We start from the raw sequence: 18,600 nt of genomic DNA, 5'->3' as shown, positions 1-18,600 counted from the left end.
TTTTAGGCATGGATATTAGTTTGGTTTTGGGGGAAAGTTTAGATGCTAGCATGGAGCCTATTCTATCGGCTTTGGTAAAGAATTTGTGTGCACCCCATCTAAGTGATTTTTCTGCACGGGTCGTCAGGGCAAGGTTCAGCGCCAGTCTGGCATTATCAAGCAGGGTAGTCGGGACCCCAGTCGGATTCTTTTTATGCAGTTCCTTAAGAGAAATATATTCCTTTTCTAATTTATCTATGTCTGCTAACCTTTCCTTTTTAACACGCGATGAGATCTGGATAAGCTTACCCCTGATAAAGGCTTTGTGGGCCGCCCAGAGTGTTTCTTTGGAGACTTCCCCAGTGTCGTTGAGCTTAAAGTAATCCAATAGGGCTGCCCCTATCTCCTTGACTCTGGCCGGCTCAGAAAGTAGCGACTCATTCAATCTCCACAACGTACGCGATCCCTCCCTGATGCCTAGCTTAAGTGAAATAAAAACTATGGAGTGGTCTGATAGAGCGGAGTCCCGTATGGATGCCGACAAGACTGCCGGTAAAATGGTGGAAGGTGTAAGAATGTGGTCAATGCGAGCATAGGTAAGTTGTGGGTGGGAGAAGTGGGTGTAGTCTCTCTTAGAGGGGTTGAGTTCTCTCCAGGCGTCCGCTAGGCCAAAGCCATGCAGAAGCCTGGCTATTTTAAGACTTTCTCTCGTTGGGCGTATTAGTCTGGACCCAGGAGGTTTAGTTTTGTCCAGTCCTTGGTCCAAGGCCATGTTGGAATCCCCGCCAAATACAATAGTGCCTTCTAAATTAGGGGATAGGGCTTCTAACATTATTTTAAAGAATTTTGCTTGCCCCCTGTTAGGTGCGTAATATGATACAAATGAAAATAACTGGTCCCCTATTGTGCCTTTTATTAATAAAAACCTCCCATCCGGGTCAGAGATGTCGGAAATCTTAACAAATGCACATTTTTTGGAGAATAGAATAGCAACCCCTTTTGTTTTGTTTTCTGCACTGGCTAAATAAAATTGGGGAAAATGCTGATGAAGAAAAGTAGGGCTGTATCGGATAGGAAAGTGAGTCTCCTGTAACATGATGACATCAAAATGGAGAGTTTTATAGTGATCCAATACCTTCCTTCGTTTAATCGGGGAGTTTAAACCTTGGACATTGTGGGATGCGATGCGGAGCTTAGAATCTAAGGAGTTAGCCATGGAGTTCAGAGGCGGCCCCCCAGCACGAGCAACCCACACTCACCTGCTGCAGTGTCGGGTCCGGGAAGGTACTGGCCCCAATCACAGGCACCGTCATGAGGTCTGAACCCCCTGAGTTGAGTCGGATAACTGAGGAACCAGAAAGCATGATACATGTTAGACAAGCAAAAAGATACATAGGGATCAAGGGAAGAGGGTGGGGTAGACAGAAAAGAACAGAACCAGAAAGGTCTCCTGAAATAAGGAAAAGGAGCGCTAGGTAGGAGAAGCCCCAGTCACTCATGACAATGAATTCGAAAATAGCTCTCCCTAAATCAGGGAAAGCCATCCATCCCTCGGAGACCATAAGGCGTCCGAAGGCTGGAAGGAGGCGCATAGGAGCCAGGCCCAGACCGGGCGCCCATGAGAAAAATATGATCATAGAAGATTAATTGAATCGGTGCACGATACACAATAATTTCTGCACAGGGGTGTAAGAGCGAAAAATCCCCGACCGCCGCCGCGGACCCCCCCAAAAAGGGGTACGGGGGGGAACCCGCCCCGGCCACCGGGGAAACCCAGCAACAGAACTTCGTTTCACCCCCAAAACGATACGAAAGAGTCTTACCAACTGCGGGAGAAAAAAAAATAAGAAACCCCGTAATATTCCGGTAGTAAACTAAAAAATAAATTTTTTTTTTATATATGCAACCTCCCTAAGACCCAACGGGTTTAGCTTTAGTTAAAAGGCCGGTACTTAGTAATCAGGGGGGATGCATATGATAAAAATAACAATTCTAGCATATCTGTGAGTATATATATCACACTTGAATCCGGAATCTACCTTACAGTAGAGACTAGAAAAAAAAAAAAAAAATAATGGGAAGAGAAGAACACCACAAAATGAAGGAAACAAGGTTAGATAAGTCAAGTCAGAATATTCAGCTCAGCCAAGGCTCAGCTTAACGTTGAACAAAGACCTGCTATTCAAGCAGGTGAGGCACTACTTCAGGTTGCTCCATCATCCTTAGCCTTCTTATTTTTGTTCTTCACCCATAATGGAGATGGAGGGCTAGTAGGAATGGCTCGTTTATTAGATCCCTGTCCAGTGTTGGAAGTGTCCATATCTGCTTCTTGTGCAATGATCTTCAGGCGTAGGAGTAAGGCCTCTCCTTCTGGCAGATTGGAAAAAGCGTAGGGCTTGCCTTTAAATTCAAATTTAACTGCGAATGGGAAGGCCCATTTATATTTGATCACTTTCTGTGATAGAGCTATGAGTAGAGGTTTCAAGGATCGACGTCTCTGGATGGTGGATGGAGAAAGGTCGGTGAAAAGTTGTACCTGATGTCCCTGGCACATTATGTTCTGATTAGATCTTGCTTGCCTCATGACCTCCTCCTTTATGAAATAATGATGGGGTTTGGCAATGATGTCCCTAGGGAAACCGTCTTTCCTGGGAGGTCCCAGGGTTCTATGAGCTCTATCCAGCTCCAAATGATGGGGAGCAACAGAAGGGATGAGATATTTAATAAGGTCCTGCACTGCCTCTGGCACATTTAGAATGGTCTCAGGGAGCCCGCGGATTCTTATATTCGATCTTCTCGATCTGTTCTCGAGGTCATCTATACGAGACATTGCAATGTCCAATTGGTCTTGTAGTGTTTGTATTTGGCTGAAGTTCTGTGAAGTAGCAGCCACTGTCTCCTCCATCTTGCTTTCCATAGCTTCAATTCTGGAGCCTAGGGAATGGAAGTCTGCCTTTAGGTCCCCTGTTATTTTAGCAGCAGTCTGAGACAGACCTCTCTCCAGAAGCATGGAGAATTTGAGGAATAGGTCATCCATTGATACTGCAGAGCCCTGAAGCTGCGTGTCATGGCTGAGGGAATTTTGTGTTAGTAGTATATTAGCCCCCATTAGTAAGGGAGGTGATTCAGCCCCCTCTGGCATTTTAAACAGGTTGAAGGCTTCCTGGGATAAAGAGCTCTTCTGAGGGGAACTTCCCACTGCCTCTGGGGAAAACTGCTGGGGGGAGAGGGAGGGCTGCACCGGCCTGTGTGTCCCTCTTTCAGTCAGGCTGTGTGTGAGGGCTTTAGACTGCTGCGTGGCGGCCATCTTGGATTTACCTCACGGCTCCTCACCTCTCATAACTTCCCCAATCCTCCTCCTTTTCTTCCGCCGATGGCACCAAAATGTGCCCGCTAGCCCGAGGAGTCCGCTCGTACCGTCCGCGACGAGCTACGACGGCCGTGGACCGAGCTAGGGGCGCCGCTGTCTGAGCCTGGAGCGGAGCGCACGGATCAGGCGTCCATCACCGCCGCTCGCGCATGCGCACCTCCAGGCAACAGCATCTTATACTACAAATACTGTAAACAGCTATAAACCCATTGGCACAAAAATGCCTAGGCACCTTCATGTACCATACATTGCACTGCCGTTTTTTCAAGAGGAAATCCAGACAAAACATATTATTCAAATAACAAAAAAGTGCTTCAAAGTACATATTTTTGGTAAAAAAAACGCAATAAGCACATATTTATTGGTTTGCGCAAACGTTATAGCGTCTAAAAAATAGGCAATAGATTTATGGTGTTTTTTAATATTTTTTTTATTGGTAATGGCGGCGATCTGCAATTTTTATTGTGACTTCGACATAATGGCGGACACATTGGACACTTTTAATGCTATTTAGGACCATTGTCAGTTATACAGCGAACAGTGCTATAAAAATTCACTGATTACTGTGTAAATGACACTGGTAGGGAAGGGGGTTAAACACTAGGGGGCACTGAAGGGGTTAAGTGTGTCCTAGGGAGTGATTCTAACTGTGAGGGGATGGGCTACAAGTAACATGACAGAGATCACCACTCCCGATGACAGGGAGCAGTAGATCTCTGTCATGTCACTAGGCAGAACAGGGATATGCCTTGTTTACATAGGAATCTCTCCATTCTGCAGCTCCGTGACATGATCATGGGACACCGTGGATATCGAGTCCGCGGTCCCGCAGGCATGGTCACGGAGCACGTGGCGGGCATGCGCCCACAATGCCATGATTTAAAGGGGATGTACCTGTACGGCCATTTGCCCAGTCGTGCTGACGAATATTGTCATGCGCTAGTCGGCATGTGGTAAATCCTTCCAGGGCTAAAGTGGTTAAACCATAATTTTTAACAATAGTACAGTCTTTCCTGCTTTATTTTTTATTGTAGTTTGTTTATTCTTAAATGAGACCATGCACATTTAAAATGGTTGACATTCAATAATTGGTTGACAATCATTTCAATTTATGCGAAAATCGATTTGATATACTTAGCCAATAGCCATTGCAATAATTTAACATTATCAGGAAATACACTTATTTGATGGTTGACATTTTTAATACATTTCCATGAATAATTTCTGAACATTTATTTCCCAGTGCATGCAATATGTCTTGAGTAAAATTCTATTTCTAGAATTCTTAAGTGGCGGGAATGGGAAACACATCTTGTTGGTTACCTAAGAGCTTGTTGTGAGATTAGCAGTCTAGGTCTCTGCCAGCACCGCTTTGTCATGGCATTGCCACTTATAATTAAGTTGACAGTCCATTTTTTTACTTGGGTTTGAAATATCAGATTCTATCACATTTTATACTGGATGCTACTACACGTGTCCTGCCTGCCAGGTCTGTGAATAAGCAAAGGCTAGATGGGTTTGTTAGAAGGAACCATGGCTCACAGCACATAAAATGAAATGCGGCTGACACGGTCTCCTAGGAAGGTTGACATGCCTTCATCTCTGGATTTTAACCAGCAGCAGAAAAAGGAATGATAGAAAATGATCAGCATAGTTAATGCATTCAGGAATCTCTGAAATTACATCCTTTTTGCTTACCATGGGGATTTCACACCTATGCTTCTGAAAAGCCTTTCTTTGATCTGCTTGACAGTGGTGAATAAGTGACTTTATATAGGACTAGATATGTTGCGGCTATAAACATATATTTCAGGATCAGATTGAAGGTCATCCATATAAAACTTTATGTCAACAAAATCAGTAAAGATTTACTCCCCTTTCACAAAAATTAACAATGTTGAAGAAATGAGGATAACTCTGGGAATAAAATTTGTGTGCTTTCCATCACTATAAAATTGTGTGTTGTGTTTGCTGACTGTATAGTCCTGGGGATGAAGCCAAGTACTTAGAATGATGATTGCCACATATTGTGGGAAATGTATCAATTATTTTGCACAGCAAGACAATGTTAAACAGAAGTAGTGAGTTGGATTGTGGTACAGGTTAGGGCCTCTTGTACATGGTAATAATTTATTGAGATTTAGGCTCCATTTCCATGGACGTTTTTACAGCCACTTTTGTGAGCGTTTTTTGCAGCTTAAAAACAGCTTTCCATGTTAGTCTATGGCCTCATGCCCACCATGACATTTTTGAGCTGTAGATGACTGAGCCGTTTTTAAGCTGCAAAAAAAACCCAGGACCAGTGCGTTCTGAAGCTTCAGCTTTAGAGCTGTAAAAACGCCAGACGTTAAAAAACACTCAAAAACGCTCAAAAAACGCGCAAAAACGCTACCGCTGCGTTGTTGAGCTCCAGCTCAAAAAAATAAATAAAACATGGACAGGCGTTTTTAAGCTGTAAAAAAGGTGGCTGTAAAAACGTACATTGAAATAAAGCCTTATACTCAAGAAAGATCTTGACAAACATCCTGAGTAAAATGTTGTGTAAAGATCTTGCATAAATACGTGTGTGTAGGAGCTGCTAGTTTGATTATTGGTCAAATGGAAGCAAGGTAATACAAACTGTGATCAAAATGTAATAAAACACTGTTCATATACAGAGTAATTATATACCAAAATTGCATTCAGAAAGCAACACCAGAGATAACCAGGCTCAGGTTTCACCATATACCCTGACCAACATAAACTATAACAGGATCAAAAAAGAGGGGGAAAGGGAACAAAAAAGCACTCACATTTGCCAACATCCGTAAATATGAATAGAGAAAAATTACTGCTGGAAGGGCAGCGATTGGGCGGACTAACGTTGATAACCTCAGATCGACTATCCTCTGAACTCTGCCTGTCTTTGACTTCGGATTTTGACCCTGACTATTCTGAACCTGGCCTATCTGCCAACCGCAAGTACCTGTTTGCTGTGCTCAGTTCACACATGCCCTGGCATGGTGGCCAGGTACTACAGCAGTATGTATAAGTCCTGGGGGTAACCAAGTACCAGTAGACCTGCTTGCCTTATGGGAAAAGGGGGCTGCTATAGGTAAAGAACACAGATGCCAGCTTCAGTGTCTGACCACCTATGCTAGCGGTAGGCGTGACAGCTACCCTGGAGTGTGAGGAGAGATTGAGTTTCATGTGGGTGATCCGAGCAGGGAAAGCTCAATTTTTAAGCCGGCTGCGGGAGTTTCTCATACATATACTGTATGCTCTGCTATATTTTGCTGTCGGTAAGCTGCTATATGTTGCACACGAGCACTGGAGCACAGTTGTTATAAATTATTTGCACAGAGAGAGCATTTTTCATCACAGTCTTCATTGATCTTCATTGCTGTGAATTTCCACTGAACTTTTATTATCATTTGCACAAGTGGACTAAGTTGTGTATATATATGAATCAATATATTGTTTTATGCACAGAAATCACTTTCCATCACAGTCAGATATTGTATTGATCTTTATTGCTGGAGATCTGCTCTGTGGCTTGGACTCCTATTTTTTTTAACATTTTTGATATAATGTATGCTGAGATATTATGTATATGATTAACACTTTGTTGTTTATTGTAGTTCTTAAAGGGACAGACACCTTATTTCATTTAAAAGGATATGCGCGCCTTTTTTTCCTTTCTGATCTATTTGTTATGTTTGTATTCAGCCCCACCTGGTTTTGGCTGTCAATTTTGTTTTGAGCGCAGGTTTTTATACATATCTCTATGCATTGTCTTTGCCATCCTGAACCTGTTTTGCGTCAGTGCTTGTAACTTTGCACTTTAGAAAACTACAAGTGACAGCAATTCGGAAGATTACCTATTCCCTTAAACTTGTTTAGATCACATCATAATCAGCAATTTATTGGAGTAATCTATTCATATTTTCAGCAATATAACACTAGCAAGTTTAGGCCAATCACAATGAAAGTGATGATTAGTACTGCTCCATAGCAAAATTCTGGCAAACTCCCTACTGTCATTGATTTTGACATAAAGTATGTCTTTATCGGGGAAAGGTAGCAGGAGAGCTGTCACCATGTTCAGTATGTTACTGGAGATCGGATCTCTGGACAGAAAATGTCAGAGAAAAGGGGGGGGGGGGCATCAGTTTAACAAACTAATTTTTAGCATGCATTTTCCAACACTGTCCTCGGTAGCTCATCATTTGTCATCATCTCAGATCTCAGGGTCTCAATGTACACTGTAAGCACTCCCACACCTTCCACCACCAGAATAATGGGCATCACAATATTTTCTAATATGCCTCTTTGTTTAGCACTCCTACACAGTTATGCTATAACTCTAATGTAAATGTCTTACCACTGAACGTCATATGATGTCCTTGGTTTCAGTGGTGATATCTGAACATTGCCTATTCTTGCAGGTGGTGGGAGGGGACGTCCCCGTCCCCCGTCGCCCTCCACTGCTTCTCCCGGCTCGCCTGAGCAATCACTGAGATGGAGAAGGAATCTGCCGGCGCCAGAAGAAAGTCATAGACAAATTTGAGGGACAGATGGTCCCCGGCAATCTCTCGGAGGCCCTGTTATGATGTTGTGACCTCACGTCTGGACCAGCGGAAGTAAACAATGCCTGTGTTATGTCAAAATAGCCAATTCATCAAGATCCCCACTTCCGGTTAATGTAAACCATCTGGGGACTTGACAGGAAAGCGTGAGATCATTCATTTTATTTTTGATCTCAAGGCTATCCAGCCTGGAAGAGAGATATGGGGTCTTATAGACCATAAAGAGGACCAGCCATGCCCTATTCCTATTAATAGGGATGTTTACATTTCTTGAAATATGAATAAAAGTGATAATTTTTTTTTTTTTTTTTTTAAAGGAAAGTGGATTTTTTTTTTTTAATAAAACAAACAAAAAAAAAATTAATAATTAAAGCATCCCCATCCATGCGAATGCATACGCATATGTAAACAACGTTTAAACCACATATGTGAGGTATCACCACGAACGCTAGAGTGAAAGCAATAATTCTAGCCCAAGACCTCCCCTGTAACTATAAACATGTAACCTGTAAAAAAAAATTAAAACATTGCCCATGGAGATTTTTAAGTACCGAGGTTTGGCCCCATACCACTAGTGTGCACGATTTTAAAACGTGACATGTGAGGTATCTATTTACTCGGCATAACATCATCTTTCACATTATAGAAAAAAATTGGGCTAACTACTGTTTTTTTTTTTTATTCATGAAAGTTGCATTTGAAAAAATTGCTTTGCGAATATTATGTGACAGAAAAAGTTGCAATGGACCCCCGTAACAAAATACCACCCCAGCAACAATAGACTCCCACAACAACAGACCCCACCACAGCAACAATAAATATAGCCCACACAGCAACAGACCCCCTCCCAGCAACAATGGATCCCCCAAAAACAAAATGCCACCCCAGCAGCAACAACAGATCTCCCAGCAGCCAGCATCAATAAGACCCTCCAACAGCAAGCAACAATAGACCACCCCCTTAACAGTAGATCCCTCCCATCAATAATTGACCCCCCAGCCAACAATAGACCTACCCAGAAACAATAGACTCTCACTAAAAATAGATCCCCACCAGCGACAATAGATTTCCCAGCAGCCAGCATCAATAGATCCTCCAGCACACCATTCCATAAAATACATTCAGTGTTGGAGGTGCCGAAATTGCGTTCCCCCGCGTTCCCGCTCAAAAAAAGCCCTGGTTCCGAGTAATTTTCTAACAAAAAAATTATGACTTTTACATGTAGGAGTTCTGGAATGTGCGTGGTATGGAAGTAGTTGAACTGTGACTTTTTTTTTTTTACACAAATACAAACTGTTTTGGCATTTTTTACACCCTAAAGAAATAAACATCATACATAGCTAAAAGTGACACCAAAAGTAAACACCTTACAGAAACTACCATGATATTTCCCCCAAAAATGTTGCTCTTTTTATTTAAAAGATTGATATTATTTACAAAATAATATTTTTACTATAAAGTTTTCTTTTTTTTTTAAAAGCCATAACATGTTAATTTGTGAATTGTATTAAGAATATTGTACATCTAGCTTTTAAATGGCATAAAAGAGAAGTAGATATTGAAGGCATGTTATAAGAGAGATAAAGTTTCCACACACACGACTTCCTGGCTAATTAATTATTGAAATACATTACTCAAATTTAGATGTATTTATCTTAAAATGTTATAAAACAAAGAATAATAGGCTGCTCAGCAAAACAATATACAATATAAACTATCACAAATGAAAAAGTTTACTTTTTCAAAGCCCCACTCCAGCCACAAGTTCTTTTGTTTTAGACAAAGTGGGTAAGTAACAGAACCACGTCATGATTTTATTGAAGTCTGTACCTCTATTGGGAAATGTTCCCCCCAACGTTCTATTGGTACAGGTAGTGATAGGAAATCTGTCACCTGGGGACGTCGACTGCAACAAAAACATGTTTTCTTCATTAAAATGGTGGCTGTTATAACCTCTGACAGGTCATTGCAATCCATAAATGTATGTCTTGATGATGGCAGCTCTCCTCATTTCCAGCTATCAAAGGCTGGTCAGCAAGTGAGGGGAAATCTCCTCAATGGGATCATAAACAGCAGTAACAATCTGACATCATTTACTTTATCCTAGTCTATAAAAAATGTTTTGGCTGCATTTAGTTTTTAATTTCCATAGATTTACATGGATATAGTTTCCTGACTGTCTTGCTAATCCAATCCAGTTCGAATTTAGTTCTCTGACTGACTTTCTGTTGATAATCCTGAGGTTAAGTATGAGAGTGAGGGAACCAGAAACTTCCTCTCACAATAGGTGACTTTTTTTAGAAAAGTATTAAAACAATCTTTAAACCATATGAGAGTATCTTTACTCTTTTCTCTGCATTCTCTGTATCTTCTTGTGCGGTTGCAATAAAATCATGTAACATTTTGGAACAAATATACATACGAGAAGACCATAACAAGAGAATAGTATTGCAAACATTTGTAATGCATCTAAATATTTTCCTGGAGCGCTCAGATAGGTGGGAATGAATGTTATCCACACAGCAGAGACTATCACCATGCTGAAGGTAATGAGTTTAGCTTCATTATAATGATAGGGCAAGTTCCGAGCACAGAAAGCCAGAGTGAAACAAACACATACCAGGAGCCCAATATATCCCAGCACTAGAGAAAAGGCCAGAAGTGAACCAGCATCACACTGCAAAGTAATTGCAGGGCTGTCAAAAGTGGTTTTCCTTATGGGTTGTGGAGGAGACAATATATTCCAGGCAGAACAAACAACAATCTGAAACAAATTACATAGAGTAATAAGGACTTTTTGTTTTATAGGACTAAATAACAAAGCTGCTTTCCTGTCAGGATGTTGCACATTAAATGCCACAATCACAACAATGGTTTTACCCAGAATACAAGAAATGCAGAAGGTAAATGTAATGCCAAATCCAGTATTTCTAAGAAGACAAGACACGGCGGATGGTTGTCCCAGATAGGTAATGGAAGACAGCAAGCAGAGGACAATGGAGAAGAGGGTGTAGAAGCTCAGGTGAGAATTGTTAGCACGCACAATGGGATTATAACGATGGTATATGAAGATAACAATGATGGTTATTGTAAGAAATATGCCAAGCAACGCTCCTCCAAACAGAACAGATCCCAATGTTTCCTTGAAGGAAATATATTCCAGCTTCTTTGGGACACAGCAATCTTTCTGTGTATTGGACCAGAACTCTAGAGGACATACCAGACATTCCAGAGAATCTGTGTGCACAAACATTACATAACTCGGTTACACCGGGCCTTCTAGTGAACAGTTAACTAAATATAGGCATGAATAATATGAATTCTAATTTATTAGCTGGGGTGTTTTTTGGATGCAAGTAAATAAACCAAACAAAAAAAAATGGTTTAGACTCCACCTCCTTGATCTATATTCCTAAGAATTATGACAGAGCAAATAAGTTTAGAAAAAAGATATATCAACTTCCACATTTCGACACTACACTTAAATAATGCACATCACAGTACTATATTAAATTCAAACCATAAAAATCATAGACACAAGACAACATATAATTCAATCAGCAATGACAATGTCCTCCTATTATTTCCTAAAAATAAAGAAATTGTTTGTCATCTGAAGATCTCAGAAATGTGTTTAGGACCAGGATGATGCAAACGTCCATAACGTGATAATTAATCTAAAGAAATAGGGCTGTGAACTGGCAGGAAATTGCTCAGCAATATATTTATAATGGCTCATATGGGATGCTCAAAGAAGTAGAGTTTCACGTGTCTATTCCACTTATGTGATGATTACTCCCCATTTTCAAGACTCAAAAACTAGCTGGTGGTGCCCAGTACATGAAAATGAGCACGAAGGTGCAGAGGAGGAAAGATAAATGAGTCACCAGGGCAAACTAAGCTCCTGTTGTTGTCTCTACCTTATGTACTCATGTAGCGGACGACTGCTGTCAACCTCCCAAGCACACCAGTAAAAGACAGCAGTCCAATGCATAAATGCAAGGGGAGCCTCTAATGGGGGAACTATTAGGTAGATTCAAAGAGATGGGCTTAACTTTGTGGCTGCGTATCTTAGCCTGTCTAGGCTACGCCGCCGTAAATTAGCTAGGCTAGTAATGATTCTCAATATACTTGCCTGCTAATACACGGCGGCGTAGCCTAAAGCGGGCGGGCGTAAGGGCGCCAAATTCAAATGACTTGGAGGGGGGCGTGTTTGATGGTAATGAGGCTTGACCTCACGTTTGACGTTTTTTTTTTCACTGCGCATGCGCCGGGCGACTACATTTCCCAGTGTGCATTGCGGTTACGTACGCCGCACGGGCCTATTGATTTTGACGTGGACATAAACTACGTAAATCCCGATTCGCGGACGACTTACGCAAATGACGTAAAAAATTTGAATCTCGCGGCGGGAACGGTGGCCATACTTTAACATTGTTATTCCACCTAATAGATGGAATAACTTTAGGCCTGTAATGCGCTACGGAAACGGCGTAATTCGACTGCGGCGGCCGGGCGTACGTTTGTGAATCGGCGTATAAACTCATTTACATATTCTACGCCTTGGCCGCAATGGAAGCGCCACCTAGCGGCCATCCAAAATATTGCAACCTAAGATAGGACGGCGCAAGTCGGCCTAACTCTTACTGAATCTACCTACATATGTTTAAAGTCCACTAGACATCCAGAAGCAGACCCGCTATACATTGCCCAGTGATTTTTTGATAAACATTATTTGCATTATGCTGCTACTACTATGAGTGTTTATCAAAATATCACTAAGCAATGTATGGTGGGTCTGCTTCTGGATGCCTAGTCGACTTTACATGTCACGTTTGCTTCATCCCAGTCCAAAACGCATTTCTGAGATATCCATCCCTCTTATATGGAAATAGAATTGCACACATTTTCTAAATATATGACAAATAATTTATTTATTTTGCAGAAATAAGAGAGAAGTACATTGTGGTTGTTGATTTCATGAAATGTTTATAATTTTTATGGTTTGTATTTAATAAAGTACTACGATGTGCATCATTAATGTGGTGGCTGATTCTGTATATATTTTTTCTAAATGTATTTGCTCTGTCTATATTTTTTGAAAGGAATTTAGATCAAGGAGGCAGAGTCAAAATCAGTTTTTTTTAATGTGCTTTATTTACTTACTCCCTCCTACTAATATACAGTATATGAAATCAGAGGGTTTAACATTACAGATTATTGTCACAGTTATTCATGTTCCTGGGGCACTCTAGAGCAAAAATTTTTGTGATATGCAATATTAAGATGTGGCAAAAGCTGATTTTGTCTGTCATATCTCTGTTCTCTGTTTCTTTCCCATTCTTTCACCTTAAAAATTAACAATTAGACCACTAGTGTTCTAATTCTTTTTGAACAGAGGTCCCAGGGGAGAGAACCATGATACTAATGTTGGTAAAATTATGTTATTTGTATTTTAACTGTATATTGTTAAGAATATTATCATTTCCACCACTCAGTGCAAAAAACAATAAAAACGATTTATTTTTTTAATTTAATTTACTTTTTTTATTTATTTTTTATTATTTATTTAATTTCCCTATATGAGTCACCTGTTACAAAAATCAACAACATAACTAATTATCTAAATAAACACCACCTGCAGCTGCAGTAAATATGTCAAAGCAATAAATATATCAAAATGTACAAAATGGATACAAAAATTATAGTGTATCATTACACTTTATAAGGAACATATTCAAGATCCTTCAGTCCTACAGTTTTTGTAGATAAGGTAGTGCCACCCTGGGGAGGTTCTAATTTAGTCAGGGAAATATCTAAAAACGAAACAAAGTGAATTTATTTGTTGAACACCCTCAGCCAGAATGGTTTAAACACAGAAAATACCTAAATTGTTATATTAGGGAATATTAAAGGTCCCCTATGGATTATTTATTATTATTGGTAATTTAGAGGATGGTAATTTAGTCTAAATTAAAACCATAATATTTAAAACTTCTAAAAACAATTTATTGACCACTTGAAGACCAAGCCTTTTCTGGATTCTTTTGTTTTAAAAGCAGAGTCCCTAGAGAATAAGTTGGTGGGTTTTGCAATTTTTTTTATGTCTCACAGTATTTGCGCAGTGGTTTTAAAAATGCAATTTAAAAGAAATATACACTATTACAAAATCACACCAAGAGAGGTGTTATCAAATGATTTTAATTTTAAAAATGGTGCCATTTACATCCGGGTAACCCAGATGTGATGTGACGTCATTGCTTCCTGATAACTATATCATAGAGCCTGACATAGCTGATCCGGTCTTTGTTGGACACTAGGATCAGCCTGAAGAAGTGCAAGCTGGTTGATTGGGACTCCCGGCGGGATGGGAGTAAAGCCATGGACATCCCCTCCCACTGCTTGTAAAAGCAACCCAGTGGCTAGTTAGAAAAAAATGAAAAATTTGTAAAAAAAAACGTTCTTCTTCGCTTCTGTATTAGATCCCACCAGCGTAAGTCTCTTACGCCGTCGGATCTTAACTGCATCTTTACGCTTAGCGCTAGGGGCATGTACGCTGATTTACGCCTAGAAATATGTAAATCAGCTAGATACGCGAATTCACGAACGTACGCCCGGCCTACGCAGTACAGATACGCTGTTTACATTAGGCTTTTCCCGGCGTAAAGTTACCCCTGCTATATGGTGGCGTACATGCGGTGTACCAATGTTAAGTATGGACGTCGTTCCCGCGCCGAATTTTGAAAATGTTACATAGTTTGCGTAAGTCGTTCGTGAATAGGGCTGGGCGTCATTTACGTTTACGTGAAAACCAATACGTCCTTGCAGCGTATTTGGAGCAATGCACACTGGGATATGTCCACGGACGGCGCATGCGCCGTTCGTTAAATACGTCAATCACGTCAGGTCACATAACATTTACATAAAACATGCCCCCCCTGTTCCACATTTGAATTAGGAGGGCTTACGCCGTCCTATTTATGCTACGCCGCCGCAACTTACGGAGCAAGTGCTTTGAGAATACTGCACTTGCCCGTCTAAGTTGCGGAGGCTTAACGTAAATAGGATACGTTACGCCCGCACAAAGATACGCCGATCTACGTGAATCTGGGCCACTCTATTTTTCCAAGGATAGGATTTATTTAACGTATTAGGGAAAAAATAAATAAAATAAACATAATACATTTCAAATACCTGATTCAGATTCGCTAAGTGAATTGTAAGGAAAAGGGAGGCTTGAACATTGATATACAAGATAAGAAAATTGTCAGAACCAAAGTTCAGCAAACTATAATTGTCTATAGGATCATACTTAGGATGATGGAAACATTTACTGCAAAGCAGATCTAGGGCAATTAAAAGCTAGGCCTCACACTCTAGGTGCCAGCTCATGGTCTAACTATGCTCTTTATGTTCAGAATATTTTTCAGTGGTGTCTTATATTATTGAAATTTGTTTCTCAAGCAAACTTTCTTATTAAGCAGTGAAAAAAAAAAAAAAACGTAAACATTTATTATATTGCAATTCTTAGATATTAAGTCTGCATTAGTTTCTTTTTTTTATCCTGTTTCTATTTTCATCTGGTAATTCAGCCAGATGCAAACAGTCAGCCAAGTCGATTGCTTTTCACAGTACAAAAAATGATCAGCTTTAATTTATATATGCAAAACAAAAGGGGGGGGGGGGGGAAACAGTTTGCTATAACTGACTATAAAGTGTGAACTGGAGTTTGGCTTACATTTTTCAGTATATCTAAATACGCTAATACATTTAACACTACCCTTACCCCCTCCCCTCAGACTGACAGTACTGCTGTTCACTTTGACTCTTTTTCTCTTTCCTCCAGAGTTATTTCTCACTAATACAGGAGAAGTTGATTGGCTAGATCACCAGGCAAAAACAGAAGAAAAAAAAATGATGCAGCCACCACATTTAATGATTGGTAGGCTGCATTAAAATATATTTTTTGTTTTTCAAGTTAATACTGCTTTATGATAAACAGGAAAGGTAGGTCAACAAAACCACTAAATGTGGTTTTGGTGGCATATCAGGCTGCAGCAATGACCTCCTAATAGTCTGACGTTTCTGTAAAAAAAGGTTTTATATTATGCTATATTACCACAAAATTGAGCAATGCTGTCAATCAATGCTCTGGCCTTGAAAATGCAGTCAAGCAAAGATTTTAACCACTTCCCGACGGGCGTACGACTATATACGGCCGCAGGGTGGTTCTACATCTCTGGGGCGCCGTCATTTGACGTCCGCCCCTTTCCGCGTTCCCCGCGCGCGCTCCCGAGCGCGCAGCGGGGAACTGCTGTGCTGGCCGTGTCCCTTGGACACAGCCAATCACAGATCGCCGTGAACGGCCAATCGGAGCGGCCGTTTCCTAGGTGATCTGTGCGGCCAATGAGAGATGATCTCATATGTTTACATATGAGATCATCTCTCATTCCCGGCTCTCACAGACAGCGGTGCTGTCAGGGGAGAGAGGAGACGGATCTGTGTCTCTTGTACATAGAGACACAGATCGGTCACCCCCCCAGTCACCCCCCTTCCCCCACAGTTAGAACACTAATTAGGATACACATTTAACCCCTTCCTCACCCCCTAGTGTTAACCCCTTCAATGCCAGTCACATTTATACAGTAATTAGTGCATATTTATAGCACTGATTGCAGTATAAATGTGAATGGTGCCAAAAATGTGTAAAACGTGTCCGATGTGTTCGCCATAATGTCGCAGTCGCAATAAAAATCGCAGATCGCTGCTATTTCTAGTAAAAAAAAAAATAATAAAAAATAATAATTCTGTCCCTTATTTTGTAGGCGCTATAACTTTTGCGCAAACCAGTCGCTTATTGCGATTTTTTTTTTACTAAAAATATGTAGAATACGTATCGGCCTAGACTGAGGATAAAAAATGTTTTTTTAAAAAAAATTGAGCTATTTATTACAGCAACAAGTAAAAATGTATTTTTTTTTTTTTAAATTGTCGCTCTATTTTTGTTTATAGCGCAAAAAATAAAAACCGCAGAGGTGATCAAATACCACCAAAAGAAAGCTCTATTTGTGGGAAAAAAAGGATGTCAATTTTGTTTGGGAGCCACGTCGCACGACCGCGCAATTGTCAGTAAAAGCGACGCAGTGTCGAATCGCAAAAAGTCCTCTGGGCAGGAAGGGGGTTTAAGTGCCCAGTAAGGAAGTGGTTAAAGTAATACCTAAAAAGTAATTCTACTTCATAGCAGTTTTTTTTTGTGGAGTAGAACAAACCCTTGATTCTAATCGGTTGTTTTTTTTCAATCATCATTAGCCAACAGCTAATTTGTATTAGATGGTTAATGGTTTGAGTGGGTGAACCCATGCTATTATCTTGATCTAGTACACATTATTTTTTCCCACTTGCTACCTCCCCTCATGCTATCAATTTTTTTTTTTAGATGTTCTACAATCAGATAGCTTGGCATGAAAAAATGTTTGTGAGTCCAGATGTTCGGTGTTGAATAAGCCAAGCAGGATACAAGTGACATGTAATTGATCAAAGAATCTCACTAACTAGGAAAAGCAGCATGATCATTAATGGCTGTCTCTTGATTTACACCAGACATATTATACATTGAAGACTAAGTTAGTTTGTGTCACATTGAATACTGTCTTCAAACAATTTCTTTTTTTTTTTTAAGTGACACAAAGAAAGTTAAATCTAGAGATGATACATGTTGTCAAAAGAACAATTGTGCCTTTCTCAGTTTAATATAAAATTGAAATGAGTGTGTTAACAATGACATATTGAACCAAGCTGTGCAAAACAGGATATTGTAAATGAAATGATAAGAAAAGAAATATGCATTTGCCACATTTTGCTTCTTGCTAAATACAAGCCTCTCACTGACTGTGTCAGAATTCTGCCACCTCTTTTCTGAAACTCATTAGGAAATTTCACTCTGTCAAAGCACACAGCTACTTCACAAGCTGCAATATATTAAAATCAGTCGTGCATGAGAGATCTGAAGGCAAATTATTTTCCATTGTATACTTAGTTAAATTTAAATGGCTATGCTGAATAAATATAGAAAATAATTTACATGAAAAATGAAGTAAAAATATTATGGGTAAATGAGTTGCTGGTAACCTCTGGCACTTGTTACTCAGCTAATAGACCAAATATTCGTTGCATGTTTGGCAGGCAACAAGAAAACTCAGTGGAGGCAGCAAAGCAATAACCTGGTTTCCTATCCTTTTTGGGGGGAAAACCTATGGTCAGTATGCAACTGCACCAGGCACAGACAGTGAAACTATGCCAATGCAATGAGTTCAGAGGTCTCAATACTGCAATCCTAACTGCATAATCGTATTGCTCTCTGCATAAAAGAGCAGTGTTTCTCTTCCGTTTTGATCTTTTTTCCCCCAGTTCTAATACACATGGTAATATTAGTATTACCTAAAGAAAACGTCCCCCATTTGTTAAACATAACCAGCAGAAGAGTTTAATCAGACCATCAAATGGATATGAAGATGTTTAGAACTGGCACCAGGGCTTTGTATTTTTTTACTTCTCTGGTTAATGTTATGTTATGTCTTTATACATCATGCTTTGTACACACAACCGGTTTTCACGACGGAAAAACTGCCATTTTTTATTATGGTCGAGAAAACCGGTTGTGTGTATGCTCCCTAGCAGTTTTCT

General features: G+C 40.2%; 1 protein-coding gene across 1 annotated transcript in view; it reads right to left on the bottom strand.

Moving 5' to 3' along the window:
- Nucleotides 1–9,408: 9,408 nt before the first annotated feature.
- The window catches only part of LOC120935656 (extracellular calcium-sensing receptor-like), a 58,195-nt gene continuing 49,003 nt past the window's right edge, over nucleotides 9,409–18,600 (bottom strand). The window contains exon 6 of the mRNA XM_040347711.1: nucleotides 9,409–11,154. Coding sequence (XP_040203645.1) covers nucleotides 10,259–11,154 — 896 coding nt within the window. The 3' untranslated portion in view covers nucleotides 9,409–10,258. The remainder of the gene's footprint in view (nucleotides 11,155–18,600) is intronic.

The sequence above is a fragment of the Rana temporaria genome, chromosome 4 (assembly GCF_905171775.1).
Source record: "Rana temporaria chromosome 4, aRanTem1.1, whole genome shotgun sequence".
In the NCBI taxonomy this organism is placed as follows: Eukaryota; Metazoa; Chordata; class Amphibia; order Anura; family Ranidae; genus Rana; species Rana temporaria.
The sequence above is the reverse complement of the archived record's forward strand: the minus strand, read 5'-3'. Positions and strand labels throughout refer to the sequence as shown.